The sequence below is a fragment of the Schistosoma haematobium genome, chromosome 1 (genome assembly GCF_000699445.3).
Source record: "Schistosoma haematobium chromosome 1, whole genome shotgun sequence".
Taxonomy (NCBI): Eukaryota; Metazoa; Platyhelminthes; class Trematoda; order Strigeidida; family Schistosomatidae; genus Schistosoma; species Schistosoma haematobium.
This window is the reverse complement of record NC_067196.1, coordinates 80,166,432-80,187,188: the sequence shown is the minus strand read 5'-3', so window position 1 is coordinate 80,187,188 and position 20,757 is coordinate 80,166,432. Positions and strand designations below refer to the sequence as shown.

Below are 20,757 nucleotides of genomic sequence, written 5' to 3'. Positions count from 1 at the left end.
CACCGATATCAGCTTCCACCATACAAATCATATATTTCAGATATACTTGGTTTATATACAAGTGAATAAGACCACATCATACCATAAAATTGGAAAATAACAATTTTACAGGATCAAGTCAAGAAGTGGCCGTGATTGTGAAAGGCTGTAACCGATAAATTGGGAGTGACTTAAAATCTCCGAAAAATCCCCATTATATTAAGAATAGTAAGTCGTATAACAGTAACCAATAGGTCAAATAAAAGCTTATGATAAAAAGAATATAAATATATGCAAATTAGTTACTTAAATTATATATATATGTTGTGAGGGAATGACTGCTGAGATAAACCGTTCGGCAATTCTATGTCCTTAATTGTTTATAACTTACGAACTGAGGCTTAATATATATATGGTCATTGATAAAAAGTTAAATATTATTATTAAGGTCAAGCTTTGTTCCTGAACACATATAAACACAACTTGTTGATTAGGCATGGTATGTGCATAAAGCATACATTTATGCCAAATTGAAAGTTGTAACTGCCAGTTGTGCATTCATCGAATTATGTCATCTATACCTGCATTTGATGTGATATAGTTTTAAGTATTCAATTTTCATCTATATCTATGACATTTTATCAAGTTGATCTGGAAATATTGATAACACTTAGTGAGGATTCTTGAGTTGAGGTCATGAAGTTGTATTTTTTGTGAAGCTGGATGTTTATAGACATAAAGGTCTTGTGTCACACAGACTTATACATCTCGCTTAATGTGATACTTTGAATATGTTTGATGAGCTTTCTACTAAACAATCTTTTGTAAAACCCATTGTTAATTTCTGCCTTGAAATAAGTGTCTTGAATTGATGAAAACAAAGACGAAAACTGCATATATGGTTGATAATACTTCAAAATAGTTTGAACATTATTACTATTTTGCATAGTTTATTAATTTCAAATAGGCAGAAAAAGAATGATTGTTTATTTTGTAAAATTCCACACCAATCTTGATTGACTCGTATCGGTGAGACTAATTTATGGACGACCTTTGAGCGACGCTAAAGTGACTCTTAGAATGTTCACCTATTTATTAGTGCTAAATGAGGGTTATAAAACAATGTGAAGAATAAGGATCATGATTTACAATTGATGGCTAGAGTTAGAAATAATGCCAAAACGTTATTTGGACAAATGGTAAATGAATTTTGCTCTAAAATCCGAGACCCGTTATCCTAAATTTGATTGGTTCGTCCATAAATTATAGTCTCGCCCTGTTGATTGTTTTTATAACGGCTATTTATTTTGTATATACTTTTTCTTAGATAACTCGAGATCTTAATGGTTTGCTTGGCATATTATCCTTAGCTAAAAATCATTTATTATCGAAATCGTTTATGACTACACGGCTAAAACGTATGTGGCCTGATTGGTTAGCAGGAATTCAACACTATATAAATGGAGTTAATTTTTCACAAGCTGATTATTCATCATTGGATCAGTGTAAATTTTGTTCGCCTGATGATATAGCTTGTGCAGATATTTGTCAGTCTACCAAACTAATAGGTCAGCCGTTTTTATTTGGAAGACCAAAGCTCAATGTGAGTGTGCGTTTTGTGCAGTTATTGCAATACTTCTGCATATATATATATAACTATTATAACTAAGGTACTGGCCTGTCCAGTCTAACTTTCTAAAAATGGATTGTTTTATTGAACGAGTTTCTCTTCTACTTATAAGTGTGTCAAAGAAAGGAAGCTGGTTGTTCCTCTTTCCATATGAAAGACTGATTTGAGTTTAGTGTGTTAGGTTTATTCAATAAACAAGTTATATCCTCCTTTCTTTCATAGACAAATGTCCTGACCGTAGCTTCTACCTTGGCGTGGTGGTCGGGCTTGCCTATCGTGATGACCCAATCGAGCTATATTGGCTGGAACATATGTTTCTGTAGGTTCTACCTTGCCAGACAAGTCGATTGGAGAACGGTAAGACTAGAAGTAGCCACTCAAAGTCGGAGGGCGAAGTCATACTGCTGACTGTAGAGGGGTGTGACAGCAGTAATGTGTTCCCCTTTGACAACCATCATCTACAGTGATGCCGTGTTCTCACAAGGAAGGAAGGAGTTAGTAAAGGTCGACCCCAAAAATGTCACGCCTCACCTTGCCTCACGGATTTCTGTCTCCGGCGGTAAGGCACTTTGAAGAACGGAGCTAACACGTTAAAACCTCCCACAAAAAGGCCGTGCGACCGGCCTCAAACAGTTGTCCCTTTGGCTCTGCAGTCACGCTCCCAGATTGTTAAGGCCAACATTAATCCAACTTCCTTTTCAGATTCCTCAAGAAATATCCTTTCACGATGTGGGCAGCCGGAAAGTGACATCAGCCCTCATACCTGTAACAGCACACGAGACCAAGTTGGTCACATTCAAATCCTTCCTACACCTCCTAATAACTCTTATCTTCACGACTAATCCTTCTCACGTCCCTTTATTACCTCGCGTCGCTAATGCAAACGATTCGAGTACGCAGAACGCTATTCCTGGTCTCCTGAAACCACGCTTTAAACTACACATAGGAGCTTTTAACGTCCGAACACTGTGCCAAATAGGACAGCAGGCTTCCTTAGCTAGGACTTTAGAATCTCGCGCCATCGATGTGTGCTGCGTCTCCGAAACGCGCATACAGGATCCGAGTAGCGTCATTCATCTGACCTCACCATGCCAAAATAAAGAACCGACTCGATTCACACTTCGTGTATCTGGAAGCCCTGATTCTGCTTCCCGTGGCCTCGCCGGTGTAGGTATAGTATTGAGTCCTAAGGCAGAACTAGCTCTCTTAGAGTGGATCCCAGTAGACAGTCGTTTGCGCGCTGTCCGACTGAACAGAACAGTAAGGACTCGGGAAGATAGGGACACTCGTCATTGCCTCTTCGTCGTCTCTGCCTACCCTCCCACTGACTGCAGCTCAGATGATGTAAAATATGAGTGTCGTGGCTCAAAGGACAGACAATGGCGACCGTCTGTTGCAGCTATGCTCAGATAACCGCCTGTTTCTAGCAAATACTAACTTCAAGCATAATGAAAGACATCTTTTAACACGGCGACCCCCTAATTCATCCCAACGTTGAACCCAACTAGATCACATCGCTATCAGCCACTGATGGAGGGGCTCGATAGAAGACTGTCGCTCATTCTGGAGCACATGCTTAGATTCAGATCATGCTCTAGTACGAGCGCGTATCTGTCTGCGTCTTACTGGACGTAGGAAAGACGCTGCAAGTAAACCTCTTAGGGCCCTACTTAATGATAGTCAAGCTAAGAGTATATTTCAGGAACAACTAGAAAAACAGTTAGGCAGCCATGTAAGTGATGCCCATCCCGATGCAGCGTGGGATGATATCACAAAAGCTGTGGAAACAGCAGTGATATCTGCTAGTAGGGTGAACCATCCGGCTCTGAACATGACGAAGAGCGGAGTCAGCTTAAGCGCAGGCTGATAAGAAGCCTACGCACCGATCGCGAACAGTGGTGGGTGGCGAAAGCAAGAGAGATGGAAAAGGCAGTGGCAATAGGCAATAGCAGACAACTGTTCAGACTTTTCAAGGAAACCGGTATTAGGAACCCAACTGTTAGCGAAACTATCTCGGAAAAAGATGGACATATTATTCATTCTTAATCCAGGAGATTGGGTCGATGGGCAGAACACTTTAGGGATCAGTTCAACTGGCCTTCAGCCACACTTTGGTTTCCCATGATCTCCAGTCGACCTGAATGGCAAGTTGATGTAAGTCTATTTAAACACAAACATTGGTACAAGGAGGCACCAAATATATTACTCCACACTTCCTCATTCGATTTGTGTAAGGGCTGAAGTACTGCACTAGCACTCGAACGAAAAAAAGGTAGTTTTCGTAGGGAACCACACTCCGAGCCTTTGACGTAAAGGTCTAATCCACAAGGCAAAGGAACAACGTAAGGAGATGCATTCCCATGGTAGCCAGTGACCAACAATAGGTTCATACCCCATTTGTTCCCTAAGGATTCTAGAGCCCATGTGCACCATCGGTTTGAAATCAGGGTTTTCCAACTCCCCTAGGTGGACCTCCGTGTCCACCAACCCGGTTGGCGCGCTGGATATTCGCTTTGACACATCTCAATTTTGTAAACAATACCCCCTCCGCGAGAAGGCAGTGAATAGGACTTACCTGGCAGTGGCTGTATACGCGAGGTCATGTGGGAGCATTTCGAGAGGGAGAGTGGAATCTCCCCACCCCCGACCGTACCAGGGCATTCGATAGCTAGTCATAGACAGAGTAGAGCCTGGTACATAAGTGCATCGACTCAAGGCATCACACCACCACACTGATGACATAGTAGTAAACGTGGTAACAGTATTAATGGTAATAGGAAGTATTAGGCATAGAACATGTGAATTTAGAAAATACAGATTCGTGAAACAGAAAAACATTTTAAAATAATTTACAAACTTAAGATTTAAATGAGCTCAAGAAATGAGTGCACATGTTCCAATGGGAAAGTTTCCATGTTATTTCATCCAAGGTTTCTAACCAATGGTTAAGATGATCATGCGAACCTCAACTGGAGAGTCCGAACCTACCTATGCAGCTCAGTCCAACCTCCATCGACTTCATGGACTGATACCAAGTTTTGGTTTGGTCACCCCTACCTTACACCAACCTGCTCGTCACGAGTCAATCTTTCCTTATGTCAGACACTCTACATAGTATGACGGAATACAATAGTTTGGACGCGATCTGAATTAGACTTATCCCCTGATAATTGTTGCAGAAACGACATGAACGCGTTTTAAAGATAGGGACATCTATCGACTCAGTCCAATATTTTGGATCGCTTTCTAATTACCATACCTTTGTAAATAACTCGGTCAGTTCCTTAACCAGGAAGTCACCATCATCTTTAAAAAGGGCCGGAGGTAAATCATCTGGGTTCGGTGATTTGTAGCGCTTCAAAATTCATAGTTCCCCGTGGACCTCCTCCTTGTTAGGTGGGTCAGTTGTCACAGGCCGTGGAGGGTAGTACAGTCCGACTGATGTTGCCGGGGCAGCAGACCTGTTGAACTGCTCTTCGAAAAACTTTGCCTATCGTCCACGACGCTGATAGATTTTAGTGATTGGCATCCCTTCATTTTCACAGATCGTTTCACTCATACCAGACCTCTTACTGCCAGTGGCCAGTATAAGTTGAAAGGGCTTCTGGCAGTTGCAAGGTTCAGCTGCTGCTTCCACGCTCCGACCACTAGGCTTGTCGGTCCGTACGCTGGCTTTTCCAAGTTTCATTGCGCAACAGTCGTCGTTTGTGATCAAAATCACGGCCACCCGGAGTGGATAGACAGGCTTCAATGAGTTGTTAAAAGCCTGAAGAAACCCAGTGCTTATCAGCGGGACGTTTCGCGTAGTCACAAGCGACTTCACTCACCATTTTCCTGGCGTAATGCAATTGCAACCAATGCTCATCTATACTTTTCGGTAGGTTGGTATCTAGCCTTGAACCTAGCTCGGTTCGATATTTACTGGCAACAGGAGCTGCAACCAATTTACTGACATCGATCCGTTTGGGACGATGTATTTGTTGGCCACGGAAAAGTAAGGTAAGATTAGCGCAAACAACGGCATGATCAGAGTCGAGATAGGTACTCCAAAAGGAGCGGCAGTCTTGTAGCTGATCGCGATGTGATCAATCTGAGTCCAGGCTTGAGATGCAGAGGGAGGACTCTAGGTGGCACATCGGCAATGGTTGTGCCGGTAGTTAGTGCTAGCCAGAAACATGTTGTGGTCTGTGCACAGTTTCAGTAGACGGTTACCGTTATCTGATCTGCGATCAACAAGTCCCCATAGGCCACCCAAACGACTTTCTCTCTGTATTTATTTAGCTCATGTTACGCGTGATTATCTATGTTTTGTGTTTTATTTATTTTCAAATATGCAGGAATAAATGAACGGATCCTACCTATAAATATATATTTATCTTTCAATTCACTTGATATCATTTGCGTTTATTTTAAATAGATTCTACTTCATATGGGATTTTTATCGAATGATTTTTATAAGAATTCTTTCGAATCATATATCTCTAAAGGTAACTACTTATATTTGTTATTATTTTTTAGAAAAAAATTATTTGTAATTTTGAAATCAATGAAGATGTGATCAATTGATTTGTTATTCAGTTATTGTAATTCGTACATGATTTCTACCTATCTTAACATCCACTTATCGAAGTTGATTCACACATCTCATTAATGACGTGAATAGTGAATAAGTAATTTGTGATTTCAAGAAAAAAAGTTTTTCAAATCTTTCGGTAATTAATAAAACCGACTCCTTTTAAGAAATTTAAAGCAATTAGTCCCTTTGATAAATTTTGATAATGTAATAAGAAGATTATCAGAACTATGTGCATTCAAAAACAGTTTGTTGTCACCTTAAACCTACCCTGGTAATATTGACTTATTATCCAGATTGATTAGGTTTCAAATTATGTTCACTCTTATTATTATTATTATCCTTGTCTCCTCTTACCCCATTTCCAGTCTAGTTGACCTTTTATTTTTATATATAAATGTTCTTAACAAGTATATGGGTGATCAGATTGTTCGAAATGTATTGCGCTAATATATCACATCGTTCTGATAATCTTCGTCTTCTTATTACATGATCGAAAACCGACTCCATTGATTCACCGGTTAGGGAAAATCATCAAGTTTTTCTCAATGTTAATTTCATATCTATTAGTTACTCATGCCAATAGTTTATTTGTAGGTTAAATCTATCCCATTTGTAATATCAACCAAGAGATTTTGTATTTCTATATATTTTCAAAAATAATAACGAACATAAGTGATTATATCTATATATGTATATCATTTAAATTCGATGTATACACTTACTAAAAGAGCAAAATTTAGTCACATTTCCTTATCCATTTTAATACAATTCCAGGTGGTCCCCTTGGTGAACTTGTTCAATGGACTGATCTCATAGGTGCCCTCTATATTCTTGGACACAACATAACAATTACTTTTGAAGCTGCTGAAGCAAAATTGTAAGATTATGTTTTCTGAAAGTGAAGTTATTTTTTTATACAGTGAATATGTCTGTACACGCGCACTTTCACAGTACTCTTAGATTTATCTTATACATTTCCAAATTTGCTATGTAACATATAGTCGTGCTGATAATAACAATAATAGCTTATTTTAACACCATTTGTTTAATTATAATGAAGCTTATTCAACAATAGTTTTCCGTCCATTTTTACATACAACTTAGTAATAATCAGAAAAGTTATTAAAATGTTTTTTTGTCATCAATAATTAGATTCTATTAATCCTTATCTACTAACATTTTTCAATAGTTTTACTCCTTTGACGTACCTTTTTCATCGTATAACTTAACTAGCAATTTTGACTAATGTTTCTCTGAAGGAAGACGTGAAGGAGGATACATTAGTCACTGTTGTTGTTCCACTTGTAATTATGAAGTAATTAAGCTTCGTGTAAAGTTATAAGCATTATAAAGAAGATATGTATATTTGCATTTAACATACACAATAAGTCGATTGACATGATTATTAAACAGATAATTAGTGTGATATATTCATAGTTGACAAATTTATAGTCATGGAGTTTAAGCAGTTCATCATTATTTAATAGTTTACGTTCATCAACTTGATCAACACAAACTAAAATCTCTCTATACATTTTAGAATACTGTGTTTGGTAGGTAATGCAAGTTATTATTTATAGACAATAAATTTCATTATTATAAACTTTTCAGATTATTTTTTAAAGTGTGGAATACTGTTGAACTTGATATACGTATATAATATATATATAACTGATATATTGCTGAAGTTTTAACTTGGAAAATTTGCATCTATCATTTTTGACGATATAGCTGCCTACTAGATGGTATGACATTACGACATGGTGAACCTCATTGCCTCCGGGCCATGTACATTTCGTGAGATAAACAATTACCTACATTGAAAGTTATGAAAATTATGCGTTAAGTGATATATTAAATAATCAGTTTTTATTTTTCAAAATCTGTGTAATTGATTAAAGAATGCATTAGGCATACAAACGTTATCAATTAATCATAATCATTATATAGCCTGAAACAAATGTGCATTACTATTAGTTGTCATACCAGATTAACGTGACGAGATGAAATTAACAACATAATTCGTAGATAATTCGAAATAATGAAGTGAAAATGGCAATTAAAAGAACTAGATATTCAGAACATGGTTCAAAAAGACAATGAAAAGTATCTATGGTAGAACACTGGAACTTAAGATCTGGGGAAAAATAAAAGGTGAATGCATCTGCGTCATCTTAATTAACTCTGAGCCAACTACTGATCATGGTTAACTCACAGATTCGAAACAGGTAGTCTATATCTACCATCATGATTCAGTTAAACATTTAGTGACTTCGTGGATTGATTCCATGTCTTGGTTTGGCTGCACTTAGGTTTCTTCCAACATAGTACTTCACCAGCTGGCATTGTTTTTCTAAGCAGGGGTGGTCCAGTATACACAAAATATGTACTATCCATCTCCGTTGATTAAGATTCATTACCTCGCCAACCAATTTACTATCTCTACTTGGTACTATGCATCTAGACTCTATATTTCTGGCTTCGTTTTCATTCAGTGCGGCGGCAACACTTTGAAGACGCTTGCTATCAAAAGCCTGCAACATATACGTGTCTTCTATTTCATAGATGATGTTCTACACCCGTTTGGTAATAGAGTCTATCTCTGGCCAGTACACTAGCAGTTCAGTTAACAGATGGACATATCGCTTATGTCACAAGAAACATAAGTCGCCAAATACCAACCAAGCTTCCATCAGAAATCAACTCACTCGAGGTGACGTGATTCCCTAGAAGAAGTAAGTAGTCAACTCGTACAGTTATTTCGCTTCCTATGACCAATCTTAGAGTTGACATAAACCAGTCCCAAAACAATATTTCGCACTTAGAGGAAGAAAAATTCAGACACATACGCTACATCGTAATCTGACTGAAATCTTAAAAATGCCTATTAGTTTCCTCCCCTATTCAGTGAATTTTCTATCCACATTGATTTATGTTTGTTAGGAACCCATATTAATTAATTTCTTTCTACTTGTTTTTGTTTATTCTCTCAATTAAAATTAATAGAAAATTGTTACATCCCTACTCAAATTCCATACCTTGTCAGGTAGAAAATAATAAATACGATTTAATATACACGGATATTATAGGATTTAGAAATTTGAAAGGAATGAACATCCGGTTAGTTTATAGATTTACGTTTAATGAAAAATATTGCATAACTTAAATTAAATTTCACCATTTTGTACATACTTTATGAAATAAATTGAAGTATGCTTCACTTATTTTCTATCCTGTTAAATAAATGAAATTGTTTCAATGTCTCTAGATGAAGTTTTATGCGTAACTTCTGTGTTACAGTTTATTCTACTGTCGTGTACTACAGTTAAACTATTTTATATATTTTTCTATTGACAATCAGCTCTTCATCTCAATAACAAAGATGCTATCTTATATTTGTTATGTGAAAATGTTAATTTCTAACTAAATCAATAAAACCCTCTTAAACAACTTTATTTTATACAATTTCTACCTTGTATTATTTCTGTATACTTCTTGTTTTAAAATGCACGGAATAATAATAATATCAATAGTCATTGAGAACAAGAAATAGTCTAATTAGTAATCGGTATTCATCTTATTTATGAGTTAATCATCTTGAGTTTGAAGAAGAAAAATTATTAGCAACTTTCATTACTGAAAATGAAGTATTTTTACTATGTAAGAACAAAGATTCTAGCAGAATATTATAAATTCATTTTAGTTCGTTTGGTTACCTGTCATCTGCTTACTATCTGTGATATTTAAAAATCATAATTACAAAATGGGTTTAAATTACTTATATGAGAGACTTTAGTTGGAAGTTATTTTGAAGACACATCAGTATAGTATAGAAAGAGTGTAAATAAATTCAATAGATTGAATATTGTAAATATATACTTCCTTACGCCTGTTACTCTTCGTGAAGGAGCATAGTCCGCTCACCAGCATTCTCCACTCAACCCTGTCCTGGACAATTCTTTCCAGTTGTTATCCATCTTTTTCATATCTGCTTCTATTTCCTGACGTAATGTGTTCTTTGGCCTTCTCTTTTCCGCTTCCCTCCAGGATTCCAGGTTAGGGCTTGCCTCGTGATGCAGTTTGATGATTTGCGTAATGTATATCCTATCTACTTGCAGCATATTTTCCTAATTTCTCCCACAGTAGGCTGTTGCTGATGGTATCTTGTATAGACAACTGTTTAGAAATACTTGTACTTTTTTGGTGATAGCTGTAGTAGTTCTCCAAGTTTTAGCTCCGTACAGTAGAACTGTTTTGATATTCATATTGAAGATTCTGACTTTGATATTGATTGTAAGTTGTTTTGAGTTCCATATGTTCTTCAAATGTAGGAATGCGGCGCTTGCTTTGCTAATCCTCGCCCTTACGTCTGCACCTGATCCTCCTTGTTCATCGATGATGCTCTACAGGTATGTGAAGGATTCGCACTGTTAAGGAGTCCCACAATGGGACGAAACGACCGTCTAGTGCTTCCAAGTTTTCCATGGTGGTCTAGCTTCAATTGACTCATGATCTCAACAATTGAAATTACTAAAATCTCCACAAAACCCCCTTCTGATATTAAAATGAGAATCATCAAATACATAATTGTATTGCTAAAAATGACATCAATTTCTGTCAATATAACGGTGCATTTGAAATAAACAGGTTGAATAAAGAATGGGTCCAATTTCTTGTTAATAAATATTTGCCGAGTAATTGCTAGTTGAATACCATCCTTTTGGTTCAGGCTATTCTTGTTCGCCCATATATACAGCGTTTCTGCTGTCAATCTTTCTTTATGAGTATTAAAACCTTTCTGAAGTATTTTGATCCCTTAAAAATTAATCTTGTGTCTTGTTTCCAACGTATCTCGGACTTATTCCCAAGTTTCTTTAGGTCGACCGAGGATTTGGGAACATTTTCAAACAGTTTGTTTTCCTTCAACCTTACATTCAATTGTCTAGACGTTTCTCCCCCATAAGCTGCATTACAATCATGACAGTTGGTCTCATAGACAATATTTTGTTGTTCTTTCTTTGGAAACCTATCCTTAACTTTCACTAACGTCGATCTTATTGTGTCACAAGCCCGAAAATACACTCCTATATCATACTTGTTTCGAATCTTCTTGATTTCTTCCGATGTTCCACTACGGTATGGGTTGACTACGATGAACTTCCAGTCTTTCGGTATACATTCTAGTTTAATTTTTCTTTCATTTCTAATAATCTTTATAAACTTTGGGGTGTTTGTTATCCTTAAGTGTCGACAAAACTCTATTCAATTCAACCTGTTGGTCTTCCTTATCTGTGTAATATAAGATCAAAAGAAATCAAGAGGATTCTAAACAAGCGTGATATAAGAGTGTATTTTCGGGCTTCAGATTTTGGACATGTTTGATGATGATTGGCATGTATAATCACTAAATTTTATTCATGTTTGTTAGTTGATTTTTTTGATTGTCTTCCTCTTCTCTTTCTTCTATGATTTACTTATTGTTGTTCTAAGGAATAGTTAAAAGTGAATTTCGAAAATCAATTTTAGTTCTATCGGTGACTATTTAGTATGTTTGTATGTGGCTATTTTTAAATCTGTTTTCGCTCTCGCTATGACATGAAATGGACATGATCGTTTAAACTACTTGATTAATTTAACCAACTCTGATTAAATGAGTCTTATTTGTTACTAAAACTAACTTTCCTGTTGTCTATATTTTCGGTACTTAAGTGATATGTTTTAATCAGGGTTCTCCTGCACTGGTGATGCTTTTGCATTCCGAGTGGTCTTATCTACAGTTTATGACTAGCAATACATTTCACATTAGAATAAAGAACGATCACTGAATGACAGAGTAATTGTTTAATGGTTTTCTGGTGGATGTAAATTGAAGATAAAAGCCACTTTCAACTGTCAGTTTGCTTGTTATTTTAAAGTTTATAAAACCACTGACCCTATTAGGTTTATCAAACTTTTATATACAATAAATGCGTAATAAAAATCCATTTTGTATCGTGTTTTCTCCGAATTAAGGACTCCATTATGTAAATTTCGTATATTGGATACATTTGGAACAGAAGCTCTTTATAATCGTAAACAAGAACTTTGGAGTGGATTACATTTGAATTTACAGCAATTCTATACATTTTTCCGTAAGTTATCCATTATTTCACATTTTAGTGGAATTTTGTTCTTTGAGTTGGATGGTTTAGTCACGACCAAAGACATTCAGACAACAAAGATGGGTTAGATAAAATAAAAATAATGCGTTTGTAGAACTGAAGATTTTGAAGTCCCTTCTTCAGAATATACCAATCAATTTCAACAGTACTCTTAATTATGACCATATTCATTAGTTTTCCTTCGGTTCTTTTATTATTACTTTGTCTTAATTCATGCTCGATTTCATTCACTACATATTTCTGCTATAATATGTTATTTCAGCCTACACATTCTCAACAATAATTGAGTGTTATTACTTTTTGGAAATTCATTTAATTCACTCTGATTTGTACATTTTTGTAGTTGTTATTGTTTCCTTGTTTTGGTACTTCTAGCTCATTCACCGGATAATACATTTCTGGGTTTTGTTGCTGAAATACTTCCACCCAAATCTAAATTCTCTCATCAATCATCATTTAAACCTGTTGCTCTTGTCTACGGAAAAGAGGCTTATATGTGGTCTGTAAGTTCCTTTACATATTATAATCAATAAATTATGTGTGGGGTAGTCAAGTTGTTGAGTTTTTAGATGTGAATTTCTTCCATTGTAATTATATTTAAATTAAAATCATTCATTATACATGAACAATGCTTCAAAGACACCTATGGTCAAATTACCTGTAATTTGTTTTAGGGATTTAGCCATATGTATGAAATTGTCAAAAAGATTTTAAGCTAAAGCGGGATGATTTTGGTGAAAACGTTTTTGAACTAGGCAGTTTTATCATAAAGCTTTCATTATCTACCTTGACTATACATCATTAGCAAAATATCCCTATAGTAATGAGCTATTCGAATTTACCCACACGTAATCAACAGCTTGTTTCGCTAACATTCAGTTTAATTGGTTGTTGTCATCAGTTGTCCTGTAATTGTCTGCATGTGTATATATACGTTGGTTGTCCTACATTTTGACCTAGTTTTCGACCTTATATCTGGTCGATCAAATTAATTTTGGTGGCTTGTAAGCTTAACCTATTTCAAACAGTCTCAATTAACTAATTGCGAATTCAACATGCCCTTCGTATATGGATTATTCGTTTGTTGGTATCCGTATTTTTATTTCGTGATTTTTGATGAGTTTGATATATGGATAGTCATTCTTTAGAAAAACCATCACTAGGTATTTTCAATTCTGTATGTGGTAGATGGATGTTGCAGTGTTTTCGTTCTTTTGAAATAACATTTGTAAGAAGTTGATCTTTGATAAAGGGAATAAAAAGACCAGATAATTTTTAGAAGTTTGGTTTTCAGATCAGTCAGCACCTAATAAAATATGACGAAATCGACTTCATGTATCAACCAATTAAAAAAATCATAAATCATTATAAGGCCAAAAACTAGGTCAACATATGCCAAAATATCCCACCCCCGTCTCCAAATTTGCTATGTTTGAAGCGATTACGAGTTCGCCTAATCTGAGAACGGAACGAAGACTCTGTGACACTACGACAGATAAGCTAGCTGTTTCGACGCGTCCCAGCTCCGCTAACTAGAGAGAGAAGTCCAAGTTCGAGAGAGGTAAATATATTCCACAAGCAGTCAGAAGCACGAACAACCACGACGAGTCTAGTCGGAATCACACTCATTTATATATTGATTCATGCACTCATTTTTGATTAATAATTAGAACAAAATCACATATATAAAAAATACTTCGTTACAACAAATCATATGCTGAGTATAGTTCATGTTAACTTAATATCACAGAGTAAAATGTCATACGGGAAATCAGTAACAAATACTGTACTGAGTAGTCATCACATTGAATTAAAACGGAATTAATGTTGAATAAGAACTAGGTCAACATACGCAGACAACTATAGGACAATTGATGACAACAACCAATCCAACTGAATGTTGGCGAAACAAACTGTTGATTATGTGTGGTCAAATGCGAATAGCTCACTTCTCTCGGAATATTTTGCTAATGATGTGTTGTCTACAGAGATAACGAAGGCTTTACTGTTAAATTATCTATCACACTCTATTGAAATTCGTAAGCTAAGTCGTCTAATAAACCTAGAGATTAGACGTCTCAACTCTATGTTTACTCAAAAACTCCTATCTCGTAAAAACTCTCCAATTATGTGGGAACTCTATAAAGAACTTAAAGGTGACAGGCACATTAGAAGCGATAACCAGCTGAATGTTTGTGACTTAAATAAGTCTTTTATACGTCAGTCATCTGATGTCATACTCCCTACATCCACACGTTTGAAGAATAGTTGTGTTTCTAGTTTCACTGAAACTAATGTCCGGAAATGTCTCCAGTCTTTTAATTCATCCCAATGTTTAGAACCTGATGGTATCCCAAACCTCCTTCTTAAAACTTGCTGATGTCCTATGTTATCCATTCACGAGTATCCTTCTCAATTAATCTCACACCGAAAGTGTGGAGAAAGATAAAGATAATCCCTATGCCTAAGAAAGTATCTGGTGATACGAGTATGAAATTTAGACCCATAGCAATAACTTCACCTTTCCTCAAAACGATGGAAAAATTATTGATACTCCCACTTCAACCTGCAATAAAAGAACTCATCGATCCGTATCAGTTTACTTACAAATGCAAAAGAGGCACCTTAGATGCCGTTGTTGTTTTTGCATCACAATATAGTGTTCAGCTTGGAAAAAGGTAAATAGTATGTTCGATGCACTTTTCTGGACTATGCTTCTGCTTTTGATTCCATGTCAAGACAACTTTTACTTAACAAGTTAATCAGCATCAACACTGACAGCTGGATAACCAATGGGCTACGTTCCTACCTCTCTGGTAGACAACAGTACACTGTGTTTGAAGGAGAGTGTTCAACATCTCTCCTGTCTCATGAAGGTGTGCGACAAGGACCCGTTCTTTCACCACTTCTTTTCTCTTTCCTTCTGCATGATCAAAATTGCCGAAAGGTCAAGTTATGCATCAGTCTTAAATATTATAAGAAATAGTTATTTATATAAAAATTCTAAAAGGTAGCTGTCTACTTTATGAAGAAGATAACAAACAAGATCGTAATTAGCACTTACGATTTGTAAAAATTAGACGGTGTGATAAGACCATGAATAAATAACAAAATTGAACATGACTCTTTTGTATATAGTGATCAGATTTGAACTAATAAATTAATATAGCTTCAGTTGTACACAAATTCCCAATCCAAACTTTATTCCAGCCAATTGTTTTCGTGGATAATCTTGAATGATGATTCTCGCGGGATATAACCAGAATCGACTATCCATTCAAGGGCTGAATTATTGATTGATTTCCATTCCTTTTTAGATACAGTCATGCAGGATTGTGCCCGGATATTCGTTTAGTAGGTTTGCGATTTATGCGGCCAATATAACCTGCTTCGCAAGATTAAGTAAATTGATAAATGTACATCAGGGTGGCCCAGACCGGCCGTTTATTCTTAACATTTCCCTAAATCAGGTTCTTACAAGTAAAAACAATTCGTACTCCACCAGAATAAAAAATTTATCTCAAAGATAATTTAAAATAGAGCGTTGTAAGCTTTGAAACTAACTGATCGGTTTACGTAGATCATTAACGACTATTAGAGATGTCGTTTTTAACCATTATCGACATATTTCTTATGTTATAAATTTTTTTCTATATTCATTATCTTTTCTACCGAGACCAACTTGATCCATTTTACACTTTCAATCCTTGTTCACCTCTGTTTTATATTTTTACTGGATGATTCTTGTGTATTTTTTCCACATCTTTGGTATTACATCTGACTTCAGTAATGTTAAGAGTTGATTTCAGCTAGGTGTAAGTTTTAAAAAACTTCAATAACATAAATACCCAAACTCTACTCTGGGCTAAAATTAAATTCATATATCTATCCATTTCGATAAAATCCAGTAACACTAGATTGTGAAGTAACTATTGTTGTTATATCATCATTTGGTCAAAATAGTCTTACTGATTTAGTTACTTATTCAACATTCACACTCAGATACTTAACATAATTAGTATTGTACTATCAATAGATCAGTTGCATTTTGCGCGTTGTTTTGTAGTAAAATAACCCACCAAAATCTGTGTTCATTGTTTTCTTTCATTGCAAATAAAATATGAATGTTCAACTGTGTTTTATTTGACTTAACTGCATTTTTTATATTCATTAATTGTTATTTATTGTTTCTCTCATTAATTTACTCATCTTTGTGTACATCATCAAATCATTTTTTCTCTTAAGAATAAAACAAATTATTTGAAAATTTTATCTGATTACTTTGAATTACATGGAAATGTGATGGATAGCGTTGATAAGTTGCCAAAATTTGTGCATATACATCAAATGAAATATGGTCAACCATATTTAGAGTTAATGTCGAAAGCTCAAGTAAGTTTATATGCAATTGCATTCATGTTGAATTGTCCTGTTAAAAAGGTTGGGTTTTTTCAATGTATTGTAACTGGACTTAGTAAGAAACTATTTGATAATCTGACTCACAGAAATGTGCAACATTAAATAGTGTTAAGAATTATGATGATAGAGTTTAACGTACTAATGACCACAAAGCTGACGAACTGGCATTTCATCGTAAATAGTCACTAGCATTGTTTGTTTCTCAAGATATCAGTGAAATATTAGCAGCGAACTCTGTGTTTGATGCATACTAATTCTATCTCATAGGAATTCGATTGATGAACAGAGTGAAGATGATTTTGGTGACAATACTATGCCACTAGAGAATTAAGTCAAGCGACAATTGATCTTAGTTATGCTCACAGGGTTCTTCCCCTCTCTAAATTCTCCAGTTATCTATTCAGTGTCACCTATAATTTCTCTGAATGTGAATACTATCTATTAACTTTACCAAAATAATGATAATGGATCCAATGAATTAGTGAACCGTCTCACACACACATAGATTTAGATATTGGTACAAGGAGGCACCAAATACATATGCACCACACAAGTCTCATTCGATATGTGTGAGGGCTGTGGTACTGTCCGGGTGCCCAGACCGAAGCAGGTGGTTTTCTTAGGGGGCCACACCCCGAGCCTTCGACCTGAAGGTCTGATCCACAAGGCAGTGGAGCATCGTAAGGAGATGAAGTCCCATGGAAGCCGGTGACCAATAATTGGTTCATACGCCATTTGTTCCCGCAGGATACTGGAGCCCATGTGCACCATCAGTTTGGAATCCGGTTAAAGCGCCGGACATTCGCTTTTCGTCCTCTCATTTTTGTAAACAACACCCCCGCCACGAGAAGGTAGTGAGTAGGACTTCCCTGGCAGAGGCTATATACGCGTGGCCATGTGAGAGCATTTCGAGAGGGAAAGTTGACTCTTTCCGCTCTCGACCGTACCAGGGCATTTGGGGGCGTCTCACACACGCAACACAAGGTTGTGAATCAAAGGGGAAAGAAACCAATAAAATTGAGCTGATGCGATTCAGAAACCAACACCATAGGATAGATCAGTGCTAGACATATTAATCGGTCTTTTGGATGAAACTGCACGGTTAGACAGTTTGATTTCGAAATCTGTTGGTTTACAATCAAGTTTATGAAGGACATCAGAAAAGAACATAGTATATATGTTCGATCAAGACTTTAACTAATTTGGTATCCTTTAGCCGCCCTAGATCTGACTAATTGGGTCGTTTGGTGCTTGTTATTGGAATATACGTGCCGCTAATCCTTGTGTATAATCATCGACCTAAATCGCGTCGGTGGATAACGGAATTAAATAAGTCAAATACGAGAAAGGATTTTTGAATCCGTATAATTCGTACAATCGCTGTTCGGAAAGCAAAGCAAAACGAAATAACGCGCAATGGAGAAGGCGAATAAACCGACACCATTTAACCATGCGTGAATCGATATTTATAGTCACACAAAAATAAGTCACATTGCTTACATAAAAACAGTAAAGGTTGATAAGCGAATAAGTGACAAGGTCAAAATGTGGTTTAAGAGCAATGAATATATTGATCAGTCCTGTCCAAAGGCTGGAACAACCTAGATGTGCTCGACATAGAGCGAGGCCCTACAATCTAATTTGATTGGTGAATCAAGGATTTTATACATTTGCATAAACCACAACTATTCATTCGATGTCTCTCGACCTGTTTCCTTTAGTCGTCCATTTCTGTGCTGCAGAAAACTTTAGTCAATAAACATGCAGTCCCACGTACTACTATGACTCAGAAGTAGAGGCGCTATACTTTGACCTCATACTCTCTTCTCGACCAACTTAGGTAAAGTTTACTCTGTTCTTTATTCCCATAACACCGGCCCTCAAATTGAACGATCGGGAAATACGTGTTAACTACTTGAGTTTGAGACAGAAGTTTCACAAATCTAACATTGCGATATGTTATGTCTCAGTGCAGTCGCAATCCGTGATCGTCTTACAGTCAAACTATCCGTAAATGTCAGACTATATTCATCTATAAACCAACTGGATTCTAAAATCACAGAGATAAAGAGAATGGTCATTATTGTTGACTACTGGAACCTATATAATCAATGAAGATATAGGACCTGAAATTTCCCTTACAATTATCTTGATAACTGATTCATTAGTATGTAAGTAATTTATGAGTGTGCCTCCCAGCATGTTGTTGTGGTCATTAATTTAAATTTTGCCAGTCAAATCTTGATTGAGTTTTGATGAAGGCGTTGTCTACTTTATCACAGCCTAAAATTTATGATGGATGAAAATAGCAGATATTGATGTGATTAAGTGTATGGTATTCTTCGCTAAGTTTGTGTCAAATTGTACTCCTCCATAAGACGTCAGTTATTCATAGTTGATAGTTTGTACGTATAATATGTCATATTTTCAGTTGCATCTTCCTAGTTTATTTCCTTTAGTTATTTTTGACTATAAAAGGTGAACTAAAATTATGTGAAACATGATTATCTGACAGTTTAACGTGACCGATTTCATGTGGAACGAACTATGTTTTTATGGTATCATAATGATACATTTTCATGTGATATCTTTAATTAGTGGAGATCTATTTGATTGAAGTTAATTCAAGTGTAGAGTTAAGTTGTAACTTTGAAATTGTTGAGAGATGAGTTTTAATTGATTAATTGTAATGAGAGTGTATTTATTTTTGTTTGTGTAAAAACATAAACCACTGTAATGTTAACTAGTGGAATGTTTTCTAAAATGTATTCCAGATTATGATTGGATTGGGATTTCCTTACGAAGGTCCTGCGCCTTTAGAAGCAATCGCTAATGGTCTTATTTTTCTTAATCCTCGTTTTGATCCGCCTCACGGTAGAAGCAGTCAAGCATTTTTTGCTTATAAACCTACTTCACGTTCTGTAAGTACTTATTTTAAATAGTTTTATTTGATAACGTATTATTTAATATACCGATAGGAAGGGACTAAAAAAGAAACCAGTAACTTAGTTGACTAGTCATTGAGTGAGGTTGAAATTTTAAGCTTTAAATTTTAATTCATTCTGCTGTGTCTTCGGTACATATCTTACTGGACAATTTGCTCTTTTACTGAGTGCTTCAGAACCAACCATTTAATAAGTTTTTAATTTTAGTTTTATGTATTTAAAAGTGTCTATAAAGAGTAGTAGTCTATCAAAGTACCTATTCTTCGCTGTCTTAGACAAGGTTCTGTCTTCTGACATTCCTTGTCTGAGTGAGATATAAATGCATGCGATTAACATTCACGTTTTTTGCTAATTCGTTTATTACCAGCATAAATCCACTTTGATTCTCGTTTTTATAATCCACTCAGTCATACTATATATCTTTGAAATATCTCATATTATCAATTCTTCAAACTACTGTCTATTTACTTATGTACAATTATATGTTAGTTTGTTTAAACTTCCTTTATTATTCATATCATGAATATAATGAAATTTGTCTTTTTGCTTACCATTAGTGAACAACATCCATTAAATGTAAACAAGTTTACCAATGACGTTGTGATATTCTCTGAGGTTTATTATGTAATCAGTCGCAAAGCTTTTATTTTCATTCTGGACATCATAAGGGATCATTTCTATCTTAGATGCAAGTCTTCTTCTCGTTTACCATTTATTTAGAACGTAATATATCTTAACTAATCAGAATAATAACATGGCTTAATATTACGGCGTAACTAAAATATTTTCGCTTGCCACGATTTATTACTATTATACGATAATACGACCAGTGACTGGGATTACACTTCTGCCAGACTAGATAGTCGATTGACACACTATACACATTTCGAATCACATCATACCATTTATAAGATTCACGACCATAAATAGGGAGCCAAAGTATAAGCTAGACATTACTTCACTCAACACTCAGTAAGTTGAGTATCTGTCCCCAAATGCCCTGGTGCGGTCGAGAGTGGAAAGAGTCAACTTTCTCTCTCGAAATGC

General features: G+C 35.7%; 1 protein-coding gene across 1 annotated transcript in view; it reads left to right on the top strand.

Annotated features, from left to right (window-relative positions):
• The window catches only part of MGAT5_1 (Alpha-1,6-mannosylglycoprotein 6-beta-N-acetylglucosaminyltransferase A), a 50,520-nt gene that overhangs the window by 22,056 nt on the left and 7,707 nt on the right, over window positions 1–20,757 (top strand). Inside the window, exons 8-15 of the mRNA XM_051209799.1 lie at window positions 1,307–1,582; window positions 6,027–6,096; window positions 6,960–7,062; window positions 9,192–9,305; window positions 12,198–12,316; window positions 12,722–12,849; window positions 16,592–16,738; window positions 19,540–19,686. Of these exons, the coding sequence (XP_051075263.1) occupies window positions 1,307–1,582; window positions 6,027–6,096; window positions 6,960–7,062; window positions 9,192–9,305; window positions 12,198–12,316; window positions 12,722–12,849; window positions 16,592–16,738; window positions 19,540–19,686 (1,104 nt within the window). The remainder of the gene's footprint in view (window positions 1–1,306; window positions 1,583–6,026; window positions 6,097–6,959; window positions 7,063–9,191; window positions 9,306–12,197; window positions 12,317–12,721; window positions 12,850–16,591; window positions 16,739–19,539; window positions 19,687–20,757) is intronic.